The sequence below is a fragment of the Lepisma saccharinum genome, chromosome 20 (genome assembly GCF_977018435.1).
Source record: "Lepisma saccharinum chromosome 20, izLepSacc3.1, whole genome shotgun sequence".
NCBI classification, from domain to species: domain Eukaryota; kingdom Metazoa; phylum Arthropoda; class Insecta; order Zygentoma; family Lepismatidae; genus Lepisma; species Lepisma saccharinum.
The window spans coordinates 69,889,082-69,916,417 of NC_139248.1; the positions used below are offsets into that span (position 1 = coordinate 69,889,082).

The 27,336-nt window shown below is 39.8% G+C and overlaps 1 protein-coding gene across 1 annotated transcript in view; it reads left to right on the forward strand.

The window, feature by feature from the left end:
- The window catches only part of BicC (protein bicaudal C), a 188,832-nt gene that overhangs the window by 85,849 nt on the left and 75,647 nt on the right, over positions 1-27,336 (forward strand). Inside the window, exon 2 of the mRNA XM_083141591.1 lies at positions 16,140-16,183. Within this exon, the coding sequence (XP_082997717.1) occupies positions 16,140-16,183 (44 nt within the window). The remainder of the gene's footprint in view (positions 1-16,139; positions 16,184-27,336) is intronic.

Sequence of the window (27,336 nt, forward strand, 5' to 3'; positions counted from 1 at the left end):
TTGAAGATGATATTTGCGCTAGAAATAGTCGAAACTCCAATTTGTTTAGCCGTAACTTCAATTTGAAGTTGTATCTCCATAAGGAATACATGGGATTCTGTAAATTCGTATTCATCACATTTTTCAAACATGGTATCTAGCTTAATAATAAACTTTAAAAACCGCTTCCACTTGCAACATGGGAAGAAATTCATACTCTCAAATTATGCGTGGATTTTCTTTAGAAGCAGTGCCCATTCCGACGATATTTAAATAGATGCATAACTGGTGCGAAATTGTCCCTCCTCACCTTAACTGGCTTTTTGGCAAGGGTTTTGATTACTTAAATGTTGCTCTTAATTGCCAATTTCAAACTTACCTAAGTAGGGATCGAATAAATAAATAATATACAGTAAAACAAAAAGAATGTCTAGAAACACTGTGTTGGATTTGTTAAATTGGTGAGCACCCTGTTATAAATTCGGTCTTTAAATCACCCCGCACCATATGTTGTCACCCCCTCCCCCAAACTCACAATTCCTAAATCGTGCCAGCGAAAGACTACTTCGCTCCCGGGGATAATTCTTGGCCGGAGTTGAAATATGATGAACTTTGAGGAAACCACGTGACATCAGTGGGTGATCATTCCCACGGTGTGCAAGCAGAATACAGTGTGTTGTTGTCGTTGGGTGACAAGGGGAGGTCATTTTCCTTCACTTCAACTCCGGAAGTTTTGACGTTGCGGTTCGATTTATTGTACTGCAATAAGCAAGGCGTTGCTTAGTCTTCCCAGTAAGCATCGGCGCCGAGTGCACCTCGTTGGAACAAGCGTCCCTTTGTACTCTTACCGCGAGCATCTTACACTGCGCACTAATCGCCACCGTGCAGGGTTGCCACGAGCAGCAAAGTTATCGTGCCGTGTCATTGCTTTCTGCTCACGAGCACGACCGCCAGAGCGAAGCGTAAACGACAATGGTTGAGATCAGTGTTCCTCAACCGCCGGTACCGTGCCCTGGCATTAGTGATATTGGGCGGCAATGGGTTCTCCTGAAATTTGGCATTTTAGTAGGCGGAACAATTTCAATTTCTGATTAACTGGAATTTTTCAGTGTTCAGAATGCAACATGCCAATGAAAATATGTTGTTACCAAATGCATTTTCTGATTTTTGGCCTGAGGAGACCACAGAATTTGATTAGACCCAGTGGCAGACAACTAATTTAAATATAATTTGATGTTTGCTCACAAGCCAAGACATAATCGAACTATTGCGACCTTCCGGTGGCGTAGTGGTAACGTCGTCGCCTTGGAATCAAGAGAGAACGTGTTCGATACACGGTGGGGGCTCAGTGATTCGGATCACACTGTAGGGCCAGTCGCGATTAGCCTTTGTCCATAGAGTCGACTCCAAACCAACAATATAATCGAACTAGTACTCTTTATATTTATACCATAATTTATTTTTAAACATTTAATTTCAAGGAAGTTATAACTTTAAGTAAGAAAAATGTACAGTCAACGGCAAAGATAATGCTAGGCAAATTGTCCACCACTACTTTCATTACTTTTTATTCTCCATCCTGTGTTTTAAGGAATGAAACTATTATGGTTCGAAGCAGGCATTGTTCTCTGTTTATTGACTTAATTATTTCAATTCATTGTCACATTGTGTAATGCAGACAGAATTAAAATGGTGGACAATTTGCCTACTGTTTCTTTCGCCGTTGGGTGTACGAGTACCAGTGCCGGATCTACAAATCTTGAGCCCTCCGCAAAATATTTCCAAAGGGCCCCTCTACCTACCTACTTTTACACGCGCGCACGCATATATATATATATATTACACACATACGGATAATGTACGTGCGTGTGTGCAATTTTTTATCTCATGTTGACAAAGTCGCATAAGGGCTTAGAAGGTGATTCAAAAGTCCCTTTAACACGCCCTATAAAAAGTAAAGGAGTTAGTCTCGGTACAGTTAGTTATGAATAGGTCTCGGATAATTATGCATATGCAAATGCATATTTAAGGATTTTTAACAAAATGCATATTTCATATCAGGTGCATATTTGTATGAAAATAAGTTGATGTGCATATTTTTGTACCCACAACCAACACCGAACATATACTGTATTTTTAATCTCCTTGCTTCTCTTTTCTTTACCTTTTCTGTCTTTCTTCTTTTCTTTTTCCTGGATTGTGTGAAATGTGGCAAGTAGACTACGTCATTCTCACCTCAACAATCGACTAAGCTGCCAACGCCGCGTGCAAAGGGTTACAACTTCAAACAAGCATCAAAATTATAGAATACATTAAAGAGGACCTCGCCCAGGTAGAAGATCCTGTGTATGTACAGAAATTGCATGCAGTATTGAGAAAGAACAGTGGGTATGCAACAATGGTGAAAGGTTGCAAAATTCTGCATACAAATGGACAGACAATGTGTGGATGATCTGGAACTCGATGTGTCTGACTTTGTTGCCCTAAAATACAGTCCACTTGTATCTTGCGAAGTGGAACGTGTTTTTTCTGAATATAAGACTATTCTAGCTCGAAACAGGTGTTTCAAGTTCGAAAATTTGAGACATGTTATCAAATGCAATCATGATCTTGATCTGTAATGTATTGTTTCATTTAACGCAGAACCATATTAATTGAAACAAATCTGTGTAGCGAATGAGTATTCACAATAATGCATATTCATTGCCTGGCATGTAATCTTTCATAGTTTGTAATATACAGCATTTATACATTAAACAGGTTTTTAAAGTGCACATTTTAACTGCATATTTTACTTTTTAGTGCATATTTGCATGCATATTTTGAGTTTTTTTTAGTGCATAACTATCAGTCCTAGTTATGATACGTAGAAACAGGTTAGTCTTAAGGGGAACCACATTCGTGTGTTCCAAGCGAACGTTAGCCATATTGGCGACCGCCATATTGAATTCAACTCAAAAACTTTAAATGGGAAGGAGGTGATGTGATAAATATGACAGTTTTGTCACACCTTGAAAATGATAGCTACATTTCTTACAATCATGCAGCCATAACTTTTTTCTGATTAAAAATAGGTTGAAGAAACCTTCACCACTTCATTTCTTCTGAAATTCTAGCCTGATAGGATCTAGTCTGACTCCTTTTCTTTTCTCTTTGGAGAGAGAGGGAGAAGAGAGAGAGGGGGAGAGAGAGATAAAGAAGAGAGGAGAGAGATAAAGAAGAGAGGAGAGAGAGAGAAGACAGAGAAGAGAAAGCAGAAGAAAAAAGAGGAAAAAGTCTCCCTCCCTTTCTCTCCTCTCTCTCTCTCTTTCCTCTCTCTCTCTCTCTTTCCTCTCTCTCTCTCTCTTTCCTCTCTCTCTCTCTCTTTCCTCTCTCTCTCTCTCTTTCCTCTCTCTCTCTTTCCTCTCTCTCTCTCTCCTCTCTCTCTCTCTCTTTCCTCTCTCTCTCTCTTTCCTCTCTCTCTCTCTCTCTTTCCTCTCTCTCTCTCTCTTTCCTCTCTCTCTCTCTCTTTCCTCTCTCTTTCCTCTCTCTCTCTCTCTCTCTCTCTCTCTCTTTCCTCTCTCTCTCTCTCTCTCTCTTTCCTCTCTCTCTCTTTCCTCTCTCTCTCTTTCCTCTCTCTCCCTCTCTCTCTCTCTCTCTCTCTTTCCTCTCTCTCTCTCTCTCTCTTTCCTCTCTCTCTCTCTCTTTCCTCTCTCTCTCTTTCCTCTCTCTCTCTTTCCTCTCTCTCTCGCTCTTTCCTCTCTGCTATGCGGGAAACTCGGGGTGGGTGATTCCCGGCTTTGTTCCCGCATAAAGCGGCTCTAGGGCCCACGCAGCCTCAAATCAAATGGTACCAGGGGGGAGAGGTAAAGGCGGCCACAGTGTGATGCTGTTCACATCACCTCCAAGATGACAGACATCGAAATTATGTGGAGCCCACATACAATAAATGTGCCTTCATGGCACGGTGCTATATGCATAGGAAAATTTAACTTTACCTTTACCTGTATATTTTGTAGTCGTTTCTGCACCCCTGAGTAACTACGTTCATTTTTTACATACGCATATATGGACCCTCTACAATGCCAATCGCTGAGGCCCCCCTCCCCTAAAAGCTTACTTCGTCTCCAGGCCCCCCCGGCACTGCGGGGTTTTTCGGCTTCTAGAAGAGTACAAATTAATGGAATCGGGGCATCGACTTCTTAAACAAGAAGTTGCCGGACCGCGGTCTCTAAAAGGTCTCTCAGACAATGGAGTAAGGGGCATTTTCTTCAGAACCCCTTTTAAAACCTATGTTCAACCGAAACCACTTGACTTGCGGTGTCAGGTTACTTATGCGACTCGGCAAACCCCATGTCATTCAGCTTTGAATGTTGGATATCGACGTGAGACCGCTGTTATTGTGTATATAACACGACAGAGAATCCGCATTTAAGCTGCTCGTCAAGTCAACCTTGCAGCAGGTTTTCGCATATGTAGTTCCAAACGTGCGCGCAAGAACATAGTTCCACTGAGACGGGTTCTATTCCGACACAACTGCATACTTGCAAGAAAACAGTTATTTAATTTGTAATATACAGACAAAATAGTACATCCATTAGCAGGTATGGACTTAATTGGTTGCAATCACTGTGCATACGAACTTAGAACCGTAGATTCGCCAACTGCAATGTGTAGTGCGTTGAAGAGACACTGAAACTTTAGAGCGAGTCGAGCGAGACTGAATGCGTTGCAGAACGCGTGGAATCGGCGATACCAGTGTTGCACATCCCACTCTTTTAACCCTATGTTTATTGTAGAGCGGCGAGAATGGCTGAATCTACTGTTCAGCGCGCGGTTTTACCCGAATGTTATTTTGGACTTCGTCCGAAGGGAAATTTTCTTCAAAGACAAGCAAGTTGTTTTGAATGCATAATCCTACTTGCGGCAACAAGATCAAAGTAAAACAGGGCGTGAGGTGATTTGCCGTCAATGTGCGCACGAATTGTATCACGGGTATTGAATGATTTGCTGTTTGAGTTTAGCAAAAGGAAACGATTGTTTGTTTTTTGACGACAAAAGAATCTCCGCGGTATTAAAAGATATCGCAGTGAGAAGAAACATGTTTATTATTTGGACGAGACGTCCTTCAACTCGGTGGGTGGGGGAAGGGGGAATAAAACATGGAAGGATACCAGCATGCAAAACCACGCCAGGGCTGAAGAAACCAACGATGAGGGGAAGGGGGAGGCTTATTGTTTCGCCCACTGGCGGCAATGAAAGCTTTGTTGAAGGTGCATATTTACTGTTCCGCGCAAAGAAAGGGAAGGGTGATTATCCGCAAGAAATGGACAGACCAAGATTTGAATCCTGGTTTAGTGAAGTGATTCATAAATTGAAACCAGAGTAATAGCGACAGACAATGCACTTGATTGTATATATCACCAATAACAAATCATGTTTTTTTGGTGGTATAACTTGAATTGCGTGTGTCTTACAGGAACGGATGTATTGCGGACGAAGCAACCACGTTTTTCATAAATGTATTTCTTTCTAAACAAAAAAAAAAATTGTCATTAAATTCAAGAGGGCCTATCGTTGTTTACTTTTATCTTTGTTCATTTTTATTTTTGCGTGCTCGAAATATACACACACGCTCTCATGTTTCGAAGATATTTCGCATTTATATTAAGTAATGACACATTTATTAAATAATCTATGCGCAGAAAGTACTTTTAAAATTTTATGTTTCAGGAGACAAAGAGAAGCAAAAATACATTCCACTTGACATGCATGCGGGTTTTGATGTGTTGTGCGGTTGGCAATACTGTGGATTTTCTCAGTGTCTGCGATGTAAGCAGCTCGGCGGTTGAGGAAAGACTGGCACGGAAGATTCTGAGCTCAGTTCTCGCGCGGATTGATACATAAAACCTGCTGCAAGGTTGACTTGACGAGCAGCTTAGTTTCCTCTACTGGCGGCATTCTGTACAATGATCAGCGACTGTTGTCTTTCTTTTTAAGAATTGTTCCTTTTGCTTATTCTGGTCCTTTTGTGCTTTCCGATAAATCTGCACAGCTTGGTGAGAGTTGCATTGTTTTCTTTCAAGGTATTGTTGATAAAGCAAGGATGATTTTTACCTGCATTTCAATACGATTGATTGGTGTTTGTATGTTGTGACCACTTTCTTTCAGAGCGTAAGTTCTAATGCGTCATTGAATAACTAACTCTCTAGCCGCCTTAAACCCGAAGGTTCATGGCTGCAGCAACACAGGCCTTCCATCGGTCCCTATCTTGAGCAAGATCTATATACTCTTTTCCATCCCTACAAATTTCCTTTAGGTCCATCTCAACGTTGTCCCTCCATCTTCATCTTGGCCTTCCTACAGGTCTCTTACCATCGGGTTTCCCAACAAGAATCCTGTAAACTCCTCTTTCCTCTCCCATTCGTGTCACATGGCCTGCCCACCTAAGTCTTCTTGATTTAATAATTCTAATAATATCTGGACACGAATACAAATTATGTAGTTCTAAATTATGTAACCTTCTCCACTCACCTGTCTCCTCATCCCTTTTAGGTCCAAAGATTTTCCTAAGGATCTTATTTTCAAATACTCTCAATTTATGTTCCTCTTTCTATGTAAGGGACCAAGTTTCACATCCATATAATACTACAGGCAAAATTACTGTTTTGTATATTTTAACTTTTAGTTTCTTAGATATTAAACGAGAAGACAAAAGTTTATGAATTGAGAAGTATCATGCATTTCCTGAATTAAGCCTACTTTTTATTTCCTCTTTAATATAATTTTCGTTTGTTAATATTACTCCTAAGTATTTGAATTTGGAAACTGGTGCAAACGAATTATCAATAATTAGATTTTGATTATTACCTAACACTAATGAATACTATTTCTAATTAAAGATTTTACGATTTTTATTGAATGACATATTGTTAATTTGATTGTCTTGACCAAGCTTATTAAATTGAAGTACAAAGCATATGTTTGTTGTTTTCAAAGCAAGCAAGAAAATAGAATCTTCAGTTTCATTGGTATATTTTCATAACAGTTGATTTCATTTGATCGTGTAGTGACTCATACTTATTTTTAATTTTCAACATCCGGAACTATCAATTTTGCTTCTAATTCCAGTTCATGCACATAGACTAAGTGAGACTGGAACTACAGTTTAGTTAAATCCGAACCACAGTGCACCTCCACTGGGTATCGAACTTGACTCATTGTTTACAAGACTGTAGTTAGTACTGCGCCACCGGGATGGCCCCATATGCGTGTGCGCATGCGCGTGCATGTTTTTTTTTTTTTTTCAGAAAGACTAAAGGAACGAGGAGAAAATGAGGCATGGAAGGAGGGGATTCGCCTCTAGGCTATCCTAGAGGTTCGGATCGCACTTTTGAACTGTTGATCTAGTCCCTATTAACCTATTTGTGCATAATGTAGACTTAAAACAATTCAAAGTGACTATTATTAACATCCCTTAATATTGTGATACTACCAAATTAAAATGTGCCAAGAAGGTTTTGCTTGTTTATTTGATGAAAAAAAGTTGAAGGAAGAAGTTTCAAGCATTTAATGAACTTCTTGCATCATACCATATGAATCATAAAAACTAAAAATAAGTTTAATGAATAATTTTTAATCGGATGTGTGTATATTTTAGTTTACAAGTGTTATTAATACATATTAGGGATGGGCTGATATGAAATTTTGGCTGATACGGACAAAGTACGGATACAAAATTTACCAATACCGATAACAGATATTCTACCGATCCGATATACAATTCCAAGTAGCCCTTGAAGAACCTGAATGTATCATTGACCACCTTAAATGTTCCTTCCCAGGTGACTGCAGTGCAAAAGAAGCTGCATATTTAGATATTTACTTCTTTAAGAAAGTAGGGCATGGAGATTATCCATAAAAATGGTAACTATATGGCAGAATTTTACACTAAATTATACGATATTTATAGATATATCGGATCGGTAAAATAATTAAATAAAATCTGAATTTTACCGGTAAATCGATACATCGATATGGCTCTATCGGCCGATTCCGATTAACCTGTCCCATTCCTAATACAGATCAGTGGAAGCGAAATACCATAACAAAAGTGTTCCCCTGTGCATAGCACCACGCCATGAAGGCGTATAGGGGGGGTGTGGGGGTAACGCCCCACACTTTCTTGATCCGGTCGTGAGTAGGGGTGATGTGATCAGCATCACGCCCCTGACCGCCTTTACCCCCCCAGGGTTTCCCCCAGGTACCCATGCTATTCGACGCTGGGTGGGCGCCGGGGCCGCTTAAATCGTTAGAAAAGTTCCCGGATTTGAACCGGCCGGGATCGAACCCGGGACCTTTAGCATGGTAGTCAGACGCGTTACCGACTGAGCCACCGCAAAATTGGTAATAGTAATAATAATGTCGGTCCAAAACAAAGGATAGTCTAGGGCCCAAATTTTATAAATGAAAATAATGGGGGAGGGAGTGGGTGTAGAAAGTGTCATTTCCATGATTGTTGGAATAAATGCGTCAACCACTGGCCAACCGTCCCAAGTATCTCCACGATCCGCCACTGTCCCCAGAAGATCTGGTGGCTGACTCACCCTTCCATGCCACTCAACCGGAACCTGGAGGTGTAATTCACGGGCGCTGGTGATGAGATATGCGTCTTTATCAAGGGGAAATGGCTGACGCTTGTTTGTCACGTAAGACCATAACCTATTGCACAGCGGAGGTAAATAAACCATGTCGCTTGTATCACGTCTTTGTTTTGGTAGCAGCTCTGGGTGGGAAGGGGGTTTCGGAGGGGGGCGTAGAGAGATGTGGGGATGAATGTTGCCCCCGGAGAGGTCAGGACGTCAACAATCTCTGACAGCCAGGGAACACAGATTGGAACACGTGTGCAGGAAGATGTGAAAAGGAGAGAGCATTTCCCTTCAAGCCTTCGATGGCAACAAGCCAATTTCATATTGTTTTGGCTTTTAAAGTTTAAACAACCTAGCTTACCCGCATGGGCATAACTTCGGACCTAATTTTGAAGGGCCGGGATTAAATTTGGGCCTAATTTTTAGGCGCAGTATCGGACGTGTGCCGTGTCTTCAATAGGTGGTGCGCATATTGAACACTTGTGAACAATCATTTGTGACACCAATTTACCTTCGAATTTCTTATTCAAATTTTTATGCACAAATCTTATTGAGTTGAGCATTACATCTGTGTAGTTTCCTTTACCTTGGCTATGTAGTTACTGAGATATAACACCATTAAGCCTTGTTTCCATAATTATGAAAAACTAAGTATGCTGACCAAGGCAGTAATTTATTTTATTAAAAACAAACTAAACGTAACGTTTCAACCTTCTAGCAAGGTCTTCATCAGACTCTGTATCAAGTACACAAGTAACAAGATACACAAAAAGGGCATTATATATACACAAACATTACTCCCTCCAGACTATTAGAAAGTTGTTAGGAACTTTCTAGCAGGTGGCTTTCACTTGCCAACTGTACTTTCACCTAAAAGGCTAAACATATTTACTTCCATCTAGAATGTGGTTGGACTCTTTATCTCACGCTCTTTTTCCTTCATTTTTCTTTCTCTTTCTATCTTGTCCTTTCCACTCTTTCTAACACCTTCTTCCATTCTGTTTAATTTCAGTCCCCCATTTCAGTCCATTGTGTCTTCTTCACCTTTCTTCTCTATTTCCTTGGCCTCCTTCCATTTTCTCAATAGCATTTTCTTCTCCCTTCCTATCCGCTTCGTCTCATCCCACTCTGTCATGTCCTGTTTCTCTCGTGTGTTTAAATATCGCATTTCTCTCTTTAAGTCGTACATCCCTATGTTGTTTCAACCTGTCGTTCAGCCTTTTTTTCTTTTCTCCTATGTACACACTGACATTCTTTACATTCTATATGGAAGTAAATATATTTAGCCTTTTAGGTGAAAGTACAGTTGACAAGGGAAAGCCACCTGCTAGAAAGTTCCAGTACAACTTTCTAATAGTCTGGAGGGAGTAATGTTTGTGTATATATAATGCAGCTGGTAGCTACCCCCTACATGAACACTCTTGTCGCGCGTTCATTGGTCAAGTCCTCTCGAGTCGCTACTTGCAGAGATCACTTGTTTTCGTATAGGTTTCAGACGCTGGTTGTGTGGAAAAGGTTTTGTCAAAGATCAGAACACATGAATGAAGGCACTGTTCGTATTAAGTTTCTTTCTTTTTTTTTGGGGGGGGGGTACTCAGGGGCGTATTTCTGGTTTAATTTTGGGTGGTAGGTTTATTGGGTATGCAAATTTGTAAATATGTTACCAACCAGTCAGAAAACTTAGAACATTGATTCTAACTCATGTCATTAAATCTTCTGATAATATTTACAATATATTTAGGAACACTTAGTGTGTTTATATTCTGGGAAAACCCAAAATCATACACAAAGGTGTCAAACTAGTGACAACGAAAACTTGACCAAGTTTATATTGTCAGGTTTAAATTTAACGTCCAACTAACCTACGTACAAGTTTATGGTGAACACTTTAATGCATGTAAAATGTCAGCACTTTGCTATGAAACTTTAGTGGAAAACAACAGTCGGCTGTTTACTTGGCGACGTTGATCAGTTTCACAATGGTGTCCTTTAACCCGTAACTAGAGTTGACGAGCTGTATCTTTGCGGGTGAACCCTGCCCAAGCCCGGCTGCGCAGTAGCAAGGGGGAGGAGTTACCGGCTGCGCGTCATTATCCTTGCGTTCTGTCCTTGCTATCGACCACCCAAAGGCGAGTAGGTGGCAACTACATAAACGTATCTCTCTCACACTCTGCGCGGAGTAGCCAAGGCCACCCGCAAAGATACAGCTCGTCAATTCTAGCGTGGCGTGCTTCCCAGGGACCCGCGGCCTACTCGTTCTCTGAAGCAATAACATGCAGTTCCCTCTTTTCGGTAGCTTCAAATTTTGGAATATCACAACATGCCGGCACAATTTCCCTAGCTGAGTTTTAGTTTGAGAGCAATACACTTGTGGATCCCACGGACCACGCAGTTTGCGTAAGTATTTCGGCAAGGAACCTGGTGCGAGAATCATAGTTGACGACCCGTTTTTTTTTTTAATGAAGATATTCTTAACACACTTGAGGAAGTTGCAAGCGAAAGTGAATTTTTACATCTGGAGTCTGATAAACGTGAAGTACTTATCTGAACTGACGATCTCTACGATGTTAGCTTTACCCGCTCATATTGACATTGTGCAGAATTTTTTTGTGATTTTGTTTTTATTGGGTAACATGTATGTTGTGATAATTGAACTATATTTTGTATCTTACAGTCCCATGAAAATTGTTAAGAGCCATTGACGAAAAACTAAGATTTTTGTAGCGTGAAATAAAATGAGTAATAAAAACAGCAATAATGGAAATTGTGGACAAAAATGTATCATTTCCATAAAGAAGGTCCGAAATAGATGATAATTTGTGAAACATTTCGCTACTGTTTCGATAACTTATGGAAATAGTGAATTCAAGTTGGTGGTCCACGGGACCACGCCATGCCATTTGCATTACAATCTGGCACCACGCCAGGTACTGGTTAATCCACAAGGCTACATCCTTTTCGGTAGGGAAATAGGCACGAATGATTCTTGGCTTGAGTTTGTGACGTAGTTAAATTGTTCCCTGGAGTATGTGGAGGAAGTCCGTGCATAAGGGGAGAAGGTGAGTGGGCGGAGCGAAGCAGCCCCATTATCCTATCCATGCACTCACTTCTCCTCTCGCGCGTTCATTGGTCGAGCCCTCTCCAGTCGCTACTTGCGCAAAGGACTTGTTTTCGACCGCTTGCTCCACATATTCCCGGGACAGAGCGCATATGCTTTAAACTCCCATTTTCTTTTACGGGGATAAAGACATCCCTGGCAAATTTATATTAACTAACTCTCTAGTCTTCTTAAACCCGAAGGTATATAGCTGCAGCAACACAAGCCTTCCATGTCACTATTCTGGACAAGATCAGTCCATACTTTTCCATCCTTACAGGTTTCCTTTAGATCCATCTCAACGTTATCCCTCCATCTTCGTCTCTCGACCTTCCTACAAGTCTTACCATCGGGTTTCCCTTCAAGAATCCTGTAAACTTTCTTTCCTCTCTCATTCTTGCCAAATGGCCTGCCCACCTAAGCCTTCTTGATTTTATTATTCTAATATCTGTACATGAATACAAATAATGTAGTTCTAAATTATGTAACCTGTAATAATTGTTTTGCCGGGATATTTTTTTTGTGAGGGAATCTACGCCCCCCCCTCCTCGGGACTTATTTAGGATCTGTAGACCCTAGGCTGAACCTGTGCCCCCGGGCCTGCCGGGGGAATTTTTTTGAAAATAATATTTTAATTTTAAAAATAACATTGTAATTTTAAGTAAACATGTTAGGCAAATGCAAGACAGTTAAACATTTTTTTTTTTTATGGTGCGGGCCCCTAGGCTGCAGCTTAGATAGCCTGCGCGTAAATGCGGCCCTGCGCCCCCACACGCACACGCACACGAAACTGTGGCATTTGTGTTGTCGCGACAAGTTGAATAGCAACACCGAAGCTACGGGAAGGTGTGCGTGACGAGGTATCTGCATTGCGTGCGACGTGTGCCACATTAAGAGCGACCGCTTCCAGATGTCCCTTGCTCTATCAGGGGAAATGGGTCAGGGGAGAATTAGACAAAGGTTATATTTACGTGTCCTTAGCTCAATGCCACGAGCCGGATCGATCGCTATCATGCCGTAAGTGCATTGTTGCACGACAATCCGTTGCAAAGGCTTTATTAATCGAAGTTATTGTTGTTTTTTGACGTGGTGCACTTTTTTTTCTGATTTAACGATCCATATTTCTACTCAAGGCCAGTTAATCGTACACTTTGTTGTTTTGCTACCCCTCCCCCCACACACCTGAGCTTGAGGCTTGTTAATGAAAGCTATGAATAACAAATTTTGGGCTCCCAACAATGTTTGCAACTTTCACTCTATTCTGAAAAAATAAGACCTGAAATTTCAGTGAAAAATTGAAGATCGACAAAAACTCGAACCCGGGTCTCTGGCATACCGTTGCTATAGCAACAGAGTCGGCCCAGCGAAAAATCGGGCGAAATAAGGGCTGGCTAATCTGTTAATCCTGGATAAGTGCCAGGATTATTACTTTTTGAAGACCCTTCTGTATTTCGGGACCCCAAGGCACTGCTCAGCCCGCCCTTGCCTACTTATTCTCCATCCATTGCAAGCACGAAGCCTATCCTGTGTGTTAGTTCGTGTTCTTTTCCCCATGATGTTGGTAGCTCATAATATAAGATCCCTCGACTGAAATATTGAATATTATTTATTACATGCACAATATTCCTACGCGCAACATTCCTGCCCAGCTGTCATTCGAAAAAGCTATAGGATTTTGCGGAAGCCACGCGAGCTTGTTTACATTGACTTCGTTTTTGCTGCGGACAGAATATAGGAACGGCCCTGATACACCCTGCACACAGTTCATTGGAGAATTTACAGTCAGTTTTCATTGCCATCAAACTACTGATAAAAGCATGGCCGTTTAATCAAGTAATGACAGGAGACTATATATAGTCTAGGGTATACGTCGTATATCCTCTGGCAAACCTTACTCATTAGTAGACCCCGGTTTTGTATGTAATATCAAAGTAGAAAATATGTACATAAATGTGTAACAATAATTTATTTATTTATTTATTGAAATTTCCAGTACAGCAGAAGCCATTTTAAACCGGAAAGATACAGTAAAACAGTACACTAGTGTAAAAATGAACACATGAAACAAGATAAAATAAAATAAACAAAATATAAACAAGTCAAGACAGTTCCAAGGTAAACAGATGTGTTTCACAAAAACATTACTTATATACAATGTTTTCTATGGTGGTGATAAAACATGGATATGAACTGAATACATCGGTTTGGTTTGATATGACATTGAACTGATTTGGTAGCCTATGCAATAGTGAACGTTGAATAAGTGAGAGTCTTGGAGTTGCAGTGTGGAAAGTTTCCTTGCTCCGTGTTTTGTGTCTGGGCACTCTGAGGGAGAGTTCGTGGAGTGGGATGCTGCATCTTAGGTTTCCATTAATGATCTTGTGTAGTAATTTCATATCTGCAACGTATCTACGTGATTCTGAAGTATTTATGTTTAAGTTTACAAGCAGATCTCTCTTAGGTAGGTGTCTCAGGGCCGGCACTCTATATCGAACGATGGAGAGGAAAAAGCTGAGAACATTGTCGATCTTGGAGGTATGAGAAGGGGCAGCCATGTTCCAGATGGGTGAATAGTATTCTAGAATGGGGGACACAAAAGTTTTGAAGTAAATGGATAGTGCTTTCGGGTTATGGATTTCGGTGAATCTGTAAAGTAAGCTTAGCATACGCATTGCCATTTTTGTGATGGTTGATATGTGATTATTCATTCGTGTCCATTAATGATCCCCTGTCGAAGAGTATGCAGCCTTATGGATTAAAGGACACCATTGTGCAACTGACCATCCTCCGAGTCGAGACAATAGAAATTTTGGTCAAGTTTTCGTAATGACCTTCAAAGCCATAATTAAAAGGATATTTTAGGCTCTAATACCTTGAAATTGCAGTCCAAAATTATATACCTAGGTATGAAGTACGTATAAAGCCAAAATTAATGAGTCAAACAACTCTCAAATAACTTTCGTTTATTACCTGTTGCTCTGTTTGATATCGCTTTGTGCAGTAGTTTGCGCTTCTTAGAATGTAAATTACGTGTGAATATTATAAGATTTAATGACCTAGGTTCAGTGGCGGCGATTGGGTTCCAAAATTGGGTGTGCAAGGACTTACTTTACCTTGTTAGATAAGGTTTTGGGGCAAAAGTGGCAAGAAATAGGTGGGCAACTGCCAACCTAGGCCCCTCCTAATCGCCGCCACTGCCTAGGTTAGAACCACTAAGGTAGTTAGAATCGCAAGGCAATAGTTTAGTTTACTGACTGGTAACATATGTACAAATTTGCATAGCCCCTCCCCGCAAAAAGTACCTCTAAAAATGAAACCACCATGAATGACCCCCCCCCCCCAAAAGCAGAAAGCTTAATTCGCACAGCGCTCACGAAACTGTAATGTATAATCATTAGCGCTCGGAAAGTTGATGAAAAAATATTTTTCTGAGCTTCCCAAGACTATGCTAAACCCGATAGTTTCCCTTCAATTATAACCTGAAAATGTTTCTTTATTTAGTTTTTTCTTATTTACATTCAGGCCTTTTTTTTTATGTAACTTTTAATACTTTTTTCGTTGTCTTTTTATCGTTTTTGCTACTTCCCTTTTTCGTGAATTATAAATGCATTTAATAGCGAAACATACATATATTTAAATTTCCTAACAAGTACGTAAATAATCATAAATATGGACAAAGCAGAAGCGCACTACTATTTTTAACTAAAATATTTGGTGATAGATTAAGTAATCGTGGCAAATATATTTTTCTTGCAGCGCCTTTGGTGAAGCCTGCTTTGACTTGCATTATCACTTGAATCTGTGGTTTTAAATTAAAATTAGTAAACTTGAAAATTCGTTATAGTGCAAGGCCCATTCTGAGAGGGGGTGGAATGCCACAGAAAAATCTTGGCATGCTTTATGTAATCTTAAGTTAAAGGAAAAAAGAAAGAACTACATTGGCACTTGACAGCAAGCAGGTATTATAGAATTATTCAACTACTCTTCTAGATTTCAACAGCGAAAAATATTTTAGGTCCATTTTTAATAATTTTAAGGTCGTTCTGTAAACAATTTTTAATTGTTTTTACGTCAACTCAATTTTTATGCATGATGAAATATTCAAATTTAAATTAGAAACTGTTTTCTCGTTTTAGTGTTTTAATTTAACGGTAGAATATTGACTTTTACTGTAACTTCTGACAGTGTGCAAGTGTCGTTCTTTATAACATAAGAATCTTATTCGAAAAAAGCTTGATCAGGCAGTCAGTCTCTGTCCAGTTGACCCGTAGCATTATGCTGAGTGAATGTCTGGTAGAACAGAACGCTGGCGATAGAACCAGCTTGCGCCACGCGAAGAAGTGTCAGATTCGCAAACATTGGGATCTTGTTTCACGTATTACGTCATAGTTCAGTGTCCATTTCCTTCTCTAATGCTTGTCTTTGTTTTGTTGCAGGTGGCGATGGATCAACGGAAGCAGCCGAATCGTTTTTCAAGAAGGTAAGTAACATTGATTCCTAATACTATTAGTGTTAACATGCAATCGTTATTTTGGTAGGGTGCTGATTGGAGTTTGGGCCCAATATTTTTCGTTACGTCTCGACTGGCTGAACCTTTGGTCGAGGCGAAACACAGTTATGGTATTCCAAAACCTAAAAAAATACATCTCCTTAGAATTCCTTCTAGAGCATAGTTTCTCAAACATACCAATAAAAATCAGAATGTATCAAATTCGTGATGTTAGTCTTGAGGAACTACAAAATTTTATTAGATCCATCCAGTGGTTGACAACTCATTTAAGCCTATCTACATATTTGCCAATTTGACAACCGCTCGGGTGTGAGGATAACTGGAAATGCTTTCGTGACAATGACTGTGAGCGATCAAACTATCTAACCGGGGGCGCGTTGCTTCCAGCTTCGAAATTTGAAGGTTGACTGACGGGCACCAGGGTCAATTTAGTTGGCGCAGCATTTACAAATGTATTAAAATGGAAATATTAATTGAAACTTTAGTGTGTCCAAAATGAAATTAACAAATAAAATTAATATTGTCCAGAAGAAACCAAAAGGATTCCATTAGATCCAGTTGTTCTCAACTAATTTATACCAAACCTTATCTGTCAACAAACGTAGACCCAGTGGCGTAACCCCCCCCCCCCTTTGGCCCAGTATTCCTAAAAAAAAAGGAACGTCAAAGGTAGGAAAAGATGTTAAAATGAAGTCTGACTACCAGAAAAACTGTACATAACCCCTCCCTTTCAAACATCCTGGGCACGCCACTGTGCTAGACCTAATCGAACTACGTACTAATCTCTGTTTGTGCTATAATTTATGATTAAGTATTCAATTTCAAGAGTACATACTAATTGACGTACATAGTTAAAAAAAACTCGGCTATTAGTCAATTTGTTTGGGATGAGATCATAGACTTTTAACCCCTAGACGTCGAGGCTGATTTTCCGATATTTGCACTAACTGCGAGCGTGTTTTCAGCGGGAAAATTGAAATTCTGCATGCTTCTAAATTAAATTTTATATTTCCGGAACTACGAACGTTAGAGGTACAAATGAGACCTCGTTTCGTTCAGTATATTTTGGGCTATAATCCTGTTCGAAAAGAAATTGAATTATTTTTTTACATGAAATTGGAAATTTATAGGACCCCCACACAGGCTACGCCAGGACGTGAATCTCCCAAAAGGTACCCGCATAATGCCTGGTATATTTGCCATTGATGTGGAAAAATCTACGCACTTATTGCTAATATTTTAGGAGGAAAAAAATCAATTCACTAACGCAGAGCGTGTTTTCGGCGGGAAATTTGAAATTCTGCATGCTTCTAAATGAAATTTTATATTTCATATTTTATATTTACTAGTTGTTAATTACATAACTCTAGACATGCAGATATCCGAACATTATCCGAGACACAGTATATCCAAAAAGTCGCAAGCTCACGAGGGTTGAGAACCATTGACTTGGAGCAAATGCTTCTGTCCTCTTTCCTCATGGTCTGGCATCCCCTCCTGATTTCTTCTGGAAAGCGAAGTGCGATCGGCAGACCCTCCACTCGACCGAGCTGGAGCAACAAACAGACGCAGATAGTGGGGCTATTACGAGAACGACCTTCCTGTAGCTATTTGTAAACAGTTAAAAAATTATTTTCATAGGCAAGGAAATCCACAAACACCAAAATAATTATGGTTTTCTGGTCACAGGTCAGCATTCCGAACCTGCGATGGAGGAGGAGGAGGAGGAGGAGGGGGAGAAAGAGGAAACACACTTTTCTCTTCCTCAGATTTTGCGTAGGAGCAGTGTTGCCAACACAAACACTCGGGCGGCACCAGACTTTTTGCAGATGGAAACCAGGTTTTATGTATTAATCCGCGCGTGGTCTTGCTTGAACCACAGAGTTCTTCGTATCGCAGACAATGAAAGAATCGGCAGTATTGCCATCCTCTTAACATATCAAAAACCGTACATGCACATCAAGCGGAATGTATTTTTGCTTCTTTTTGTCTCCTGACCCATACAATTTTTAAAGTACTTTCTGTGCATAGCCTAGATTATGTAATAAATGTGTCCCTACTTAATATAAATCGCGAAATATCTTCAAAACATGAGGGCATGTGTGTGTATGTGTCGAGCACGCGCAAAAGAAAAAAAAATCAAAGGTAAAAGTAAACGACAGGCCCCTCTTGAATTTAATAAGTTATTGTTTCTCGTTTAGAAAGAAAGAAATTTATGAAAATCTTCGTTGCTTCGTTCGCAATACATACGTTACTATAAGATACACGCCCTTCAAGTTTATACTACCAAAAAAAAGCGACTTGTTATTGGTGATATATACAATGTAGTGAATTGTCTGCTACTATTTCTGTTTGGTTTCAATTTATGAATCACTTCACTAAACCAGGAGCCAAATGTTGGTCTGTCCATTTCTTGGTGATAATCACCCTTCCCTTTCTTTGCACGGAGAACAGTAAACATGCGTCTTCAACAAAGCCTTCATGCCGCCAGTGCGTGAAACAATAAGCCTCCCCTCCGCCGTCGTCAGTTGCTTCATCCCTGGCGATGGTTTTGCACGCTCCTACGGTTGAATCAATGTACGAGCCGCGTTGATGTATGCCTCATCCAAATAATTAGTTTTTTCTTTTTTCACGGCGATATCTTTTAATACCACGGAGATTCTTTTGTCGTCAGACAACAAACAATCGTTTTCTACTCCTAATCTCAACCGCAAATCATTCAACATCCGAGACAGTTCATGCGCTCATTGACGGCAAATCACCTCACGCCGTGTTTTATTTTGGTCTTGGGGGAATATGTATTTAAAACAACTTGTTTAACTTTGAAGAGCTTTTTCCTTTGGATGATGCTCAAAATAACACTCGGCCAAAGCCAGGCACTGAACAGGAGGCCTCGATTCAGCCATTCTCACCGCTGTACAGCACGAATAGCAATGAATCACGACAAAAATAGGGTTAAAATAGTGGGATGTGCAACACTGAGATCACTGATTCCACGCGCTTTGCAACGTATCCAGTCTCGCTAGACTCGCTCTTGAGCTTTTGTGTTCCTTAAACGCTACCGAATGCCCAATTGGCGAATCTGCGGATTCAAGTTCGTCTGCATAGTGATTGCAACCGATGAAGTCCATACCTGCTAATGGATGTATCATTTTGTCTGTATATTACACATTAAATAACGGTTTTGTTGCAAGTGTGCAGTTGTGTCGAAATAGAACCAGTCTCAGCGGAACTATATTCTTCGCGCGCGTTTGGATCTACATATGCGAAACCTGCTGCAAACTTGAAATAACTCGCGTCAGGTTAATTGTAAATCAAGCCCAACAAAGGAAAAAAATATCAAAGACGCCGCTGTTCGAAAAAACACAAGAAAACAATAGTCAAGAATGGAAACCAATTGATGAAAAGCACCGAGGCATCTCCTTACAGCGGAACAATCATGTTTTGTTTACATGTTTATATTTCACACGTTAATGAAAAGAAACAGATGGAGAACTAGAAACGCTCTTCATTTTTTTAATGAAACTGGGTTATTTTAGTCAATTAAGGCCGCTTTGTGTGCTTTATACTATAATTCTTTACCAGTTTGTAACTTTGCGTTACCTAAATAATATATATCATGTATTTATTTTATTTGGATGGGCAGGCGGGTGGGCTGAGACTATTTTAAGGTGGGCTAGGGTTGCATACCTTTTTAAAGTGTCTGTTACACCGAAAAATCAGTGAATTATTACAAGTGTCCCTGCCTTAATTTCGTGTAAACATTCTTGTCATTTGGGTTAAATTGGAGGAAAACTACGTAAAAATATAATGATGCTCATTTGCCCAGCTCTGTTTATGCCCTGCTATCTATTATTTTGTTATTTGCAATAAAAAACAAGTGGCTGCAGTGTCTGTATCGGCCAGCAGGCACACAAAAGAAAATCCACAACCCTCCCTCCCTTTCCCAAGAAGGCAGTTACATGCCTTCAATGAGACATTTGGGTGCAGCACTTTGACTTTAGTCCTGCCTTTCATCTTGTAATCTGCTTTCCAGGAGGGTGCAACACTTCTCTGAAATCTACATGGAACCCCAATCCCAACCCAAGTCGCAAGGAAGGGTGGACGAACCTTTGGAAAGGACAAATCTTGGCAAATGAGTTGTTTCTCTTGGCCGCTCTAGCCACTCAAAATCTTCCGTATCTGATGGTATCTGCGAGGAAAATTCAACCAGTACTTGCAGATACATCGGTATTGGCCCAGACCTAGAAAACCCCAATTTAGCATCCTATTATTCTCGATTTTAGCCTTCAACATGTTCTGCTTATTACTCTTAGGTAATACGGAATATGTAAATTGTTTATTAATTGTACTAATTAGACCCCGGATTTTTATGCAATACCAAAGTACAAAATATGTATATAAATATGTAACAATAATTGAGAAAATTTGTACCTAAATATGCATTATTAACAGGATACGTATCTAAATATGTAGTATCAAAGAATATGTAATATTAATAATCGATTATGTAAGCAATTTCAAGAATTCTGCTAGATATTTAATTTATTTGAACATATTCAACATAGCACATCAGTTGTTCAAATTAAAACTTTTATCAAATTTATAAACTCAAAAAAGCACAACTGTACCTATTTAAGAAACCAATTTTGTCAACTATTAATTACTTTTCACATCGAAATTGTAAGAAAAGAAAGCATCTACAGAAAGAACAATCGTACTTTTTGCTTTCTTGTCCACCGATGCCAAATTTTCTAGATGCTTTACCTGAACCTAAAAGCCAAACGAAAATATGTAAACAGAAAGGGGCGGGGGGGGGGGGACTCCAGCAACTTTTGATAAATAACAGTTCCCGTATTTTTTCGGTCCTCAACCTGTCTTTGGACTTGGTAGCCAATTTTAGGTGACCGTATGCACTATGCATCTCATTGATTAGAAAATATGACATCACATGAGCTACAAATTTTCTTCATGTTTCAGAGATCGAAAATATAGGAAAAAGGATAAAGATTAGGAAAAAATTATCGAAATATGTTTTATATAAAGTAAATTAGCAAATATGTAATATCCTGGCAAATATGTAAATTCATGTCAGTTACATAATTCGTTGACATTTTGCTGTGAAAAGTATGTTGTATCTAGAAAGGAATAGAATATGTAATTACATACAAATCAGAGCTCTAGTAATAATGTTCATTTTGTAATTATGTAAGACACCTGTACTTCAAACTAAGGAAAAACAATACTATTTCAGACCACTGAAATTTTGATTATAGGTCGCACGTACATTATATGCCCCAGGCCTCGAACTCAGAGGACCGGTCCTTTGTAAATCGTTGAGAGGTTATCATAGCATAATAGTCGAATTCTGAGACACCATTTTCATTTGCACTGTTGTCCACAATGTGATCGTAAATTGAAATACAAAACTTCAATAACCAGAAACCCCCGCTTTGTGTTAACACAACTCCATTCCTGAAAACAAGGGTTGTAGAATAGAAAAAAAATGAAAATATGGATGGACATTTTGCATACTTTATCATTGACCGAATCTAGGCGTGCAAACCGTCCCGGAATCACGGTCTTCCGGACAAAATTTCAAACATTTTTATCTCCTGGTATTACTAAAGGCAAGGTAAGGTGAATTAAAAGTTCCCCGTGTGGTGGTAGCGCATGACAACATTCTTGATATCTCATATTTTGGAGGTGATGTGATCAGCACCATGCTCCGGCCGCCTTTATTTCCCTCTGTTGCCCCCCCCGCCCGCACATGTACCCATTGATTTGAGGCTGGGTGAGCCCGACCTTAGATCACCCACCCTGGGAATCGAACACGGGTCTACCACGTGGGAGTCAGGTGCCCTACCGACTAACCACCGCGGCTGCTACGAGATTTAATATTATTGTATTTTTTATTCTTTATCTTTTGGTGTTCATTTGCCGAGCGAAGAAACCAAACAATTTAAGTATTAGTGCACTTTGTGATGCGTAGAAAAGTTATTAGGCCAGTCAACAAGGGATGATTTTGGGGTCCAATAAGGAAAAAATCAGGAAAAGCTGAAACAAATTTTATTATCTTCCTAAAAGTATTCTTAACATATTCATTTTGCACCCCTGTACCACCCCGGATTTGGCCGCCATATTTGAAAAATGGCGCCCGAAATCAGTTTTTTGCAAATATCTTGCTTGGAAAGCACTTTACAGCTAGAGACGTTGTGATGAAAAATAATCTACATACAATTCTCTGCAAAAAAAAAAAGGTTCTGTTCTGCATTTTTGTTCTAAGAATCACCGTTAGTGCTAGAGGAACGAGTATTTTCACTTATTTTTCTCCGCTCTATTTTGCAAGAGCAAAAAGACAAGGATACTTTCTTGCAAGGTAACTTGAGGGCTTATTTCTTATTAAAATACCTATTCTAGATGTACGAGCCGCGGTAGCTCAGTCCTATCGACCTCCGTGGTGGAGCGGTTTTCACAGCAGGCTGCAATGCCAGGCATCCCGAGTTCGAATCCCGGCTAGGACATGGATGTTTGTGTATGTCCGTAACGAGAAAAACCTAGAATATTAGTTAAGTGATGGATGAAAGTTGAGAAAATAGTGAATGACGGGGAATACTATCGCGTAGGAGTATACCTTAAAAAAATAGTTAGGGAATCTGACTACCATGCGAGAGACCTGGGTTCGATCCCCGGCAGGGGAGAACTGAGATTTTTCCACCTGATCAAGCGGCTCCGCCACCCACACAGCGTCGTATAAAGTGGGTACCTGGAGAAAAGGGGAGCAAATGCAGCCAGGGGGTGGTGCTGATGACATCACTCCCACCTTCGGCCGTGCTCAAGAAAGTGTGGCGCCCTAACTCCACACCTCCGCGTGAGACAATAGAATTGCATGGGGGGGGGGGGGGCAAGGTTGTTAAAGGTCGAGCAATCCATAAATTCTAATGGGTTCTATTTGGTTCTGCTGTAGGACCGGAACATTTTTTCTCGCACAAATTAAATTCGGTCCAAGTTGCGTATTGTTACATTGAAAAAAGGTTCCTGGACAGAATTTAAATTCAGCCGGAAAAAGATGTTCCTTGACCGAATTGAAATGCTTTAAATATGAAAAGGTTCTACACTGTCTGGAACTCATTTACGTTTGCTGATTTTGTCTCCCAGTCCGGGATTGAATTTATTTAAAATTCCTGGACCAGGATTGACCTATTAAAAGTTGCCTTCTAAAAATATCCACGAGTACGTTTTACATTAGAATGTCACACTGCGGTTGTAGAAAACATAGCGCAGGGAATAAATCATAACGCTGTTGTTCTCTCGTGGGACAGGTTCAAAAACTCCTTGTCGAAGAGTTACTGTACATAACGCAATGAACTATATTAATGTGGCGTCACATTGAGTTTAAACAAACCAGTCACGTGTTGCTGTGGCATCCGATCCAGGAACCGCAGCCAATAGGAGCCGTGGATGAGGTAACTCAACGTGTCTGCAGCGTTTGCGTTTCGCCCATTTCTACCTTTTGTATCTTAGATTCTCGAGACAGCCAGCACCTGGATTAGTCTTTCATCCTCACAAGTGGATAATTGTTTATCGTCAGGTTGCGTGTTGTTTAATTTCAATACGAAACTTGGACCCTATTTAAACTGATTCTGAAAAAAGGTTCATGGACCGAATTTAAATTCATCTGGAAAAAAAGGTTCCTGGACCGAATTGAAATACTTTACAGATGAAAAGGTTCTTTACGGTCCAGAACCCATTTACGCTTGCGGATTTTCTCTCGTGGACCGGAATTCAATTTATTTAAAATTCCTGGACCTTTAACAACCCTGAGGGAAAACTACTGTAGCTACTAACCGTTTACAGGAGCTTGTACTGATTCGCTCCGCCCACTCGCTTTCTCCCCTTCTCTACTACAATGCGCGGCCTTTTTGCAGAGATTCCGCAGACAGAGTATAGAACATTGTCAGGTTTTGAATAGGTAAATCTTTGCAATGTTCACAGATCACTGAACACTTTAGCCCAATTTTCTACAGCTACAAGGCCCCTTGTGGAACCTTGAAGGCGTTCACAGAATATAATGCGACGAAACTCTGGCGGTGCAGCTTTTTTGTGTGTTAATACTATCTGTGAAACTTTCAGTGGTTCAAAGAGGATTATTTTGGTTTTCCACACCCTTACCTCATCAGTTACAACGGGTACGGGACAAGTTTGTACTCTGAATTGGTCTTGTGATTTTTTAGTAAACTATTATTTTAAATAAAAACTCTGGATCAACTGGATACAACACTTCTGAAGTGAAAATCAGAGATGTAACTTCTCCAGTGATTATATTCTATCTTATTTCATTCAAACTTAACATTTGCCAAATACTCAACATTGAAGATATTCCAACATCATGAGTATCCAAAAGATTGGTTTTCTTGTTCCGTCTTAATCCTGCAATTATTGACATTATACCATAAAAATCAAGGAATGGTGGGTGAGAGATAATCACTGGCAAAATAAATGGGGAAGTATTTGCTTAAACCTTGATATAAGATACTTTCGTGCATCGGCATGCAGTTCATGTATTTTATCTGTGAGGTAGTAGGCATGCCAAAAATCCACTTGGTTAGCATTAAGTCAGTCACTTTTCTGCCGTCCCCCAACAACTTTTCATGGAACCCATCTATATTGGGACTAGATCAGAGACCAAAAACCTACAGTTCAAAATAGACTGAAAACCACCCACTGTATAATGTGCCTCCACCGCGTATCGAATTCGGAAATTCTTGATTTCAGTTTTATTGTTAAATAGCCCTTTTGGAAAAGTCAACATGTTCTTTGGAGATACCTTGACTTTCAGACCAAACATACGATATTATCTCCCGCACAAAAGGTGACACTAAACTATTTCCTATTACTGCATGCAATGAAAAAAGCAATTGAACCATAGACATTCTTAAAGAAAGAACAAATGTAATAAGTCCAGAAGAGATGCTGCAAAACATAAGGTAAAAGGTGCTTCCTTGAGTTGCGCGCTTGCAAAACAGGGCGGGAAAATAACGTAAAATTTCTCTCGTCTAGCACCCAAACGGAGCATTCTAGAAGAAAAATGCACAGAAACTTTTCTATAAAGAATTGTATGGAGATTATTTTTCATCATAACCTTTTTTTGCTGTAAAGTGCTTTCCAAGCGAGATAATTGCAAAAAAACTGATTTTGGGCGCCATTTTCAAAGATGGCGGCCAAATTCGGGGTGGTACAGGGGTGCAAAATTAATGTTAAGAATACTTTTATGAAGATAATAAAATTTGTTCCAGCTTTACATGATTTTTCCCTTATTGGACCCCCTTATTGACTGGCTTATATTTCGATAGGTTCCAGAAAAGTGTGAAGTCGAATATACTGCTACCAAGTATTTTCGGTGAAGTGCATTGATTTTGCTGATTGTTTACTTACAAATTGTGGTCGCTAGGTTTTGATCATGTTCACTCGATTTTGCGTTCACAGTAACAAGACCACAAACAGGTAACAGCTGATATTCAGGATATTAATCTTCCAGAACATTTTAATCTAAAAGGTTTGAAGGTTGTAGAGAAATCTCCCAGGATTTTATTCTTTAAAGTTGGGAAACCTAACTGAACCCAGTATAGCCCCATGTATATTCCACGACGCAGTTTCCTTCCTTTCTTCTCTTATCAGAGGAAAACTAAATTCACACTTACATTGTAACTTTGTTGGCCATTAGTAATGTTGTGAAGGGTTTAGCACCTTAGGCGAAGCGAGATGATTGCCACACAAATTGATCCCTGGAGAACATTACCACTTCTACGTACTTGGATACAATGGCTGCCTGCTTTCTGCGTATCAAATCCCACTCTTTTGAGTTGCAACACGCAGAAATGGCTGTACTAATACATTGTCGCCAGTCCCGGCGCTTGTCTTTGTTTCGCACCCTTCCGGAGCTTCCGACCGTCTGCTTCAAAGGCGCCGGAAGACAATTGGCTTTTGCATCCATAGTGCATGCATAAGCACTGGCTCATAGGCAGATCTAGAATCTTCTGGGAGTGGCATAGATTGTGCTGTGAGCATATGATTAGAACCCAGGCGTTCATGCATTTATTTTGGTTAAAATAGGCAAGCAAAAAGGCATTTATAATCGTAGATAAATGGGAACCAAAAGGGAAAAAAATAGGCAAAGTAAACTGAAGAAAGTAGCAAATTCTAAGGCTCGCGTTAGACGCAAGCATTTTTCTTAGCATTTATACCATGACCAAAATGCGTGTAAAGTGAAAAATCTTACGGCATTTCGGATGCCATGGCATTTCTCAAGGATAGAATCTGTCCTATTTCCGTAGCATTTTTCGTAGCATAACCAATCGGAAGCGACCTCTAGGTCACGAGTGCAGATGTAATGCCGGACTTTTAAAATCCGATAACTATTCGACAGAGGAATAAAACCTTCTTAAGAGGTATTACGTACAAATCAATGGCGCTGCTTAAATCCATACTTTATAACGTATGTAGTCCACGTATGGAAAAATATTTTAGTTTCAGTTGTGAACACCGTGCATTCTCACCATAGATGGTATGGTGTAACTCGACGTGCCTTTTGTGCTTATGTATTATACATTGTAATCGCAAAAACTAACCGAAATGTTCTATGAAATGCTTCAAATGCTTCCTTGTAAAGTACTTACTATCTGCTATAAGATTTTTGAAAGCATTTGTGCTAGGAAAAATGTTAAAGGAAATGCTTCCCTCTAAAGCAGGCCTAAGTAACTTATAAAGTGCATTCAAGAAATTAAAATCTACAGAGAAATAATATTTTTACTTTCCTTTGTTGTCTTGATGGCACATAACTGCTTGATGGCAGTGATAAGTGTGAACAATTCTTTAAAATGATTGCATTTTTTTGATAGTGAAAAGTTCTAAGTGTGTGCGTGCGCGTGCACCTCTATCTTTACAATTCCAGCCCCTTCCGAAAAATATTCCATGTACACCAGTGAAACCAATGGCAGGGATTTGAACCCGTTAAATTTCTTCCGTAAGGCCGTAAACCTATCTGTGCACAAATTGGATTAAAAGCAAACTTAGCGAATTAAGAGTTTGACTGTGAACTGATCATACTTCTAAACCTAACTATT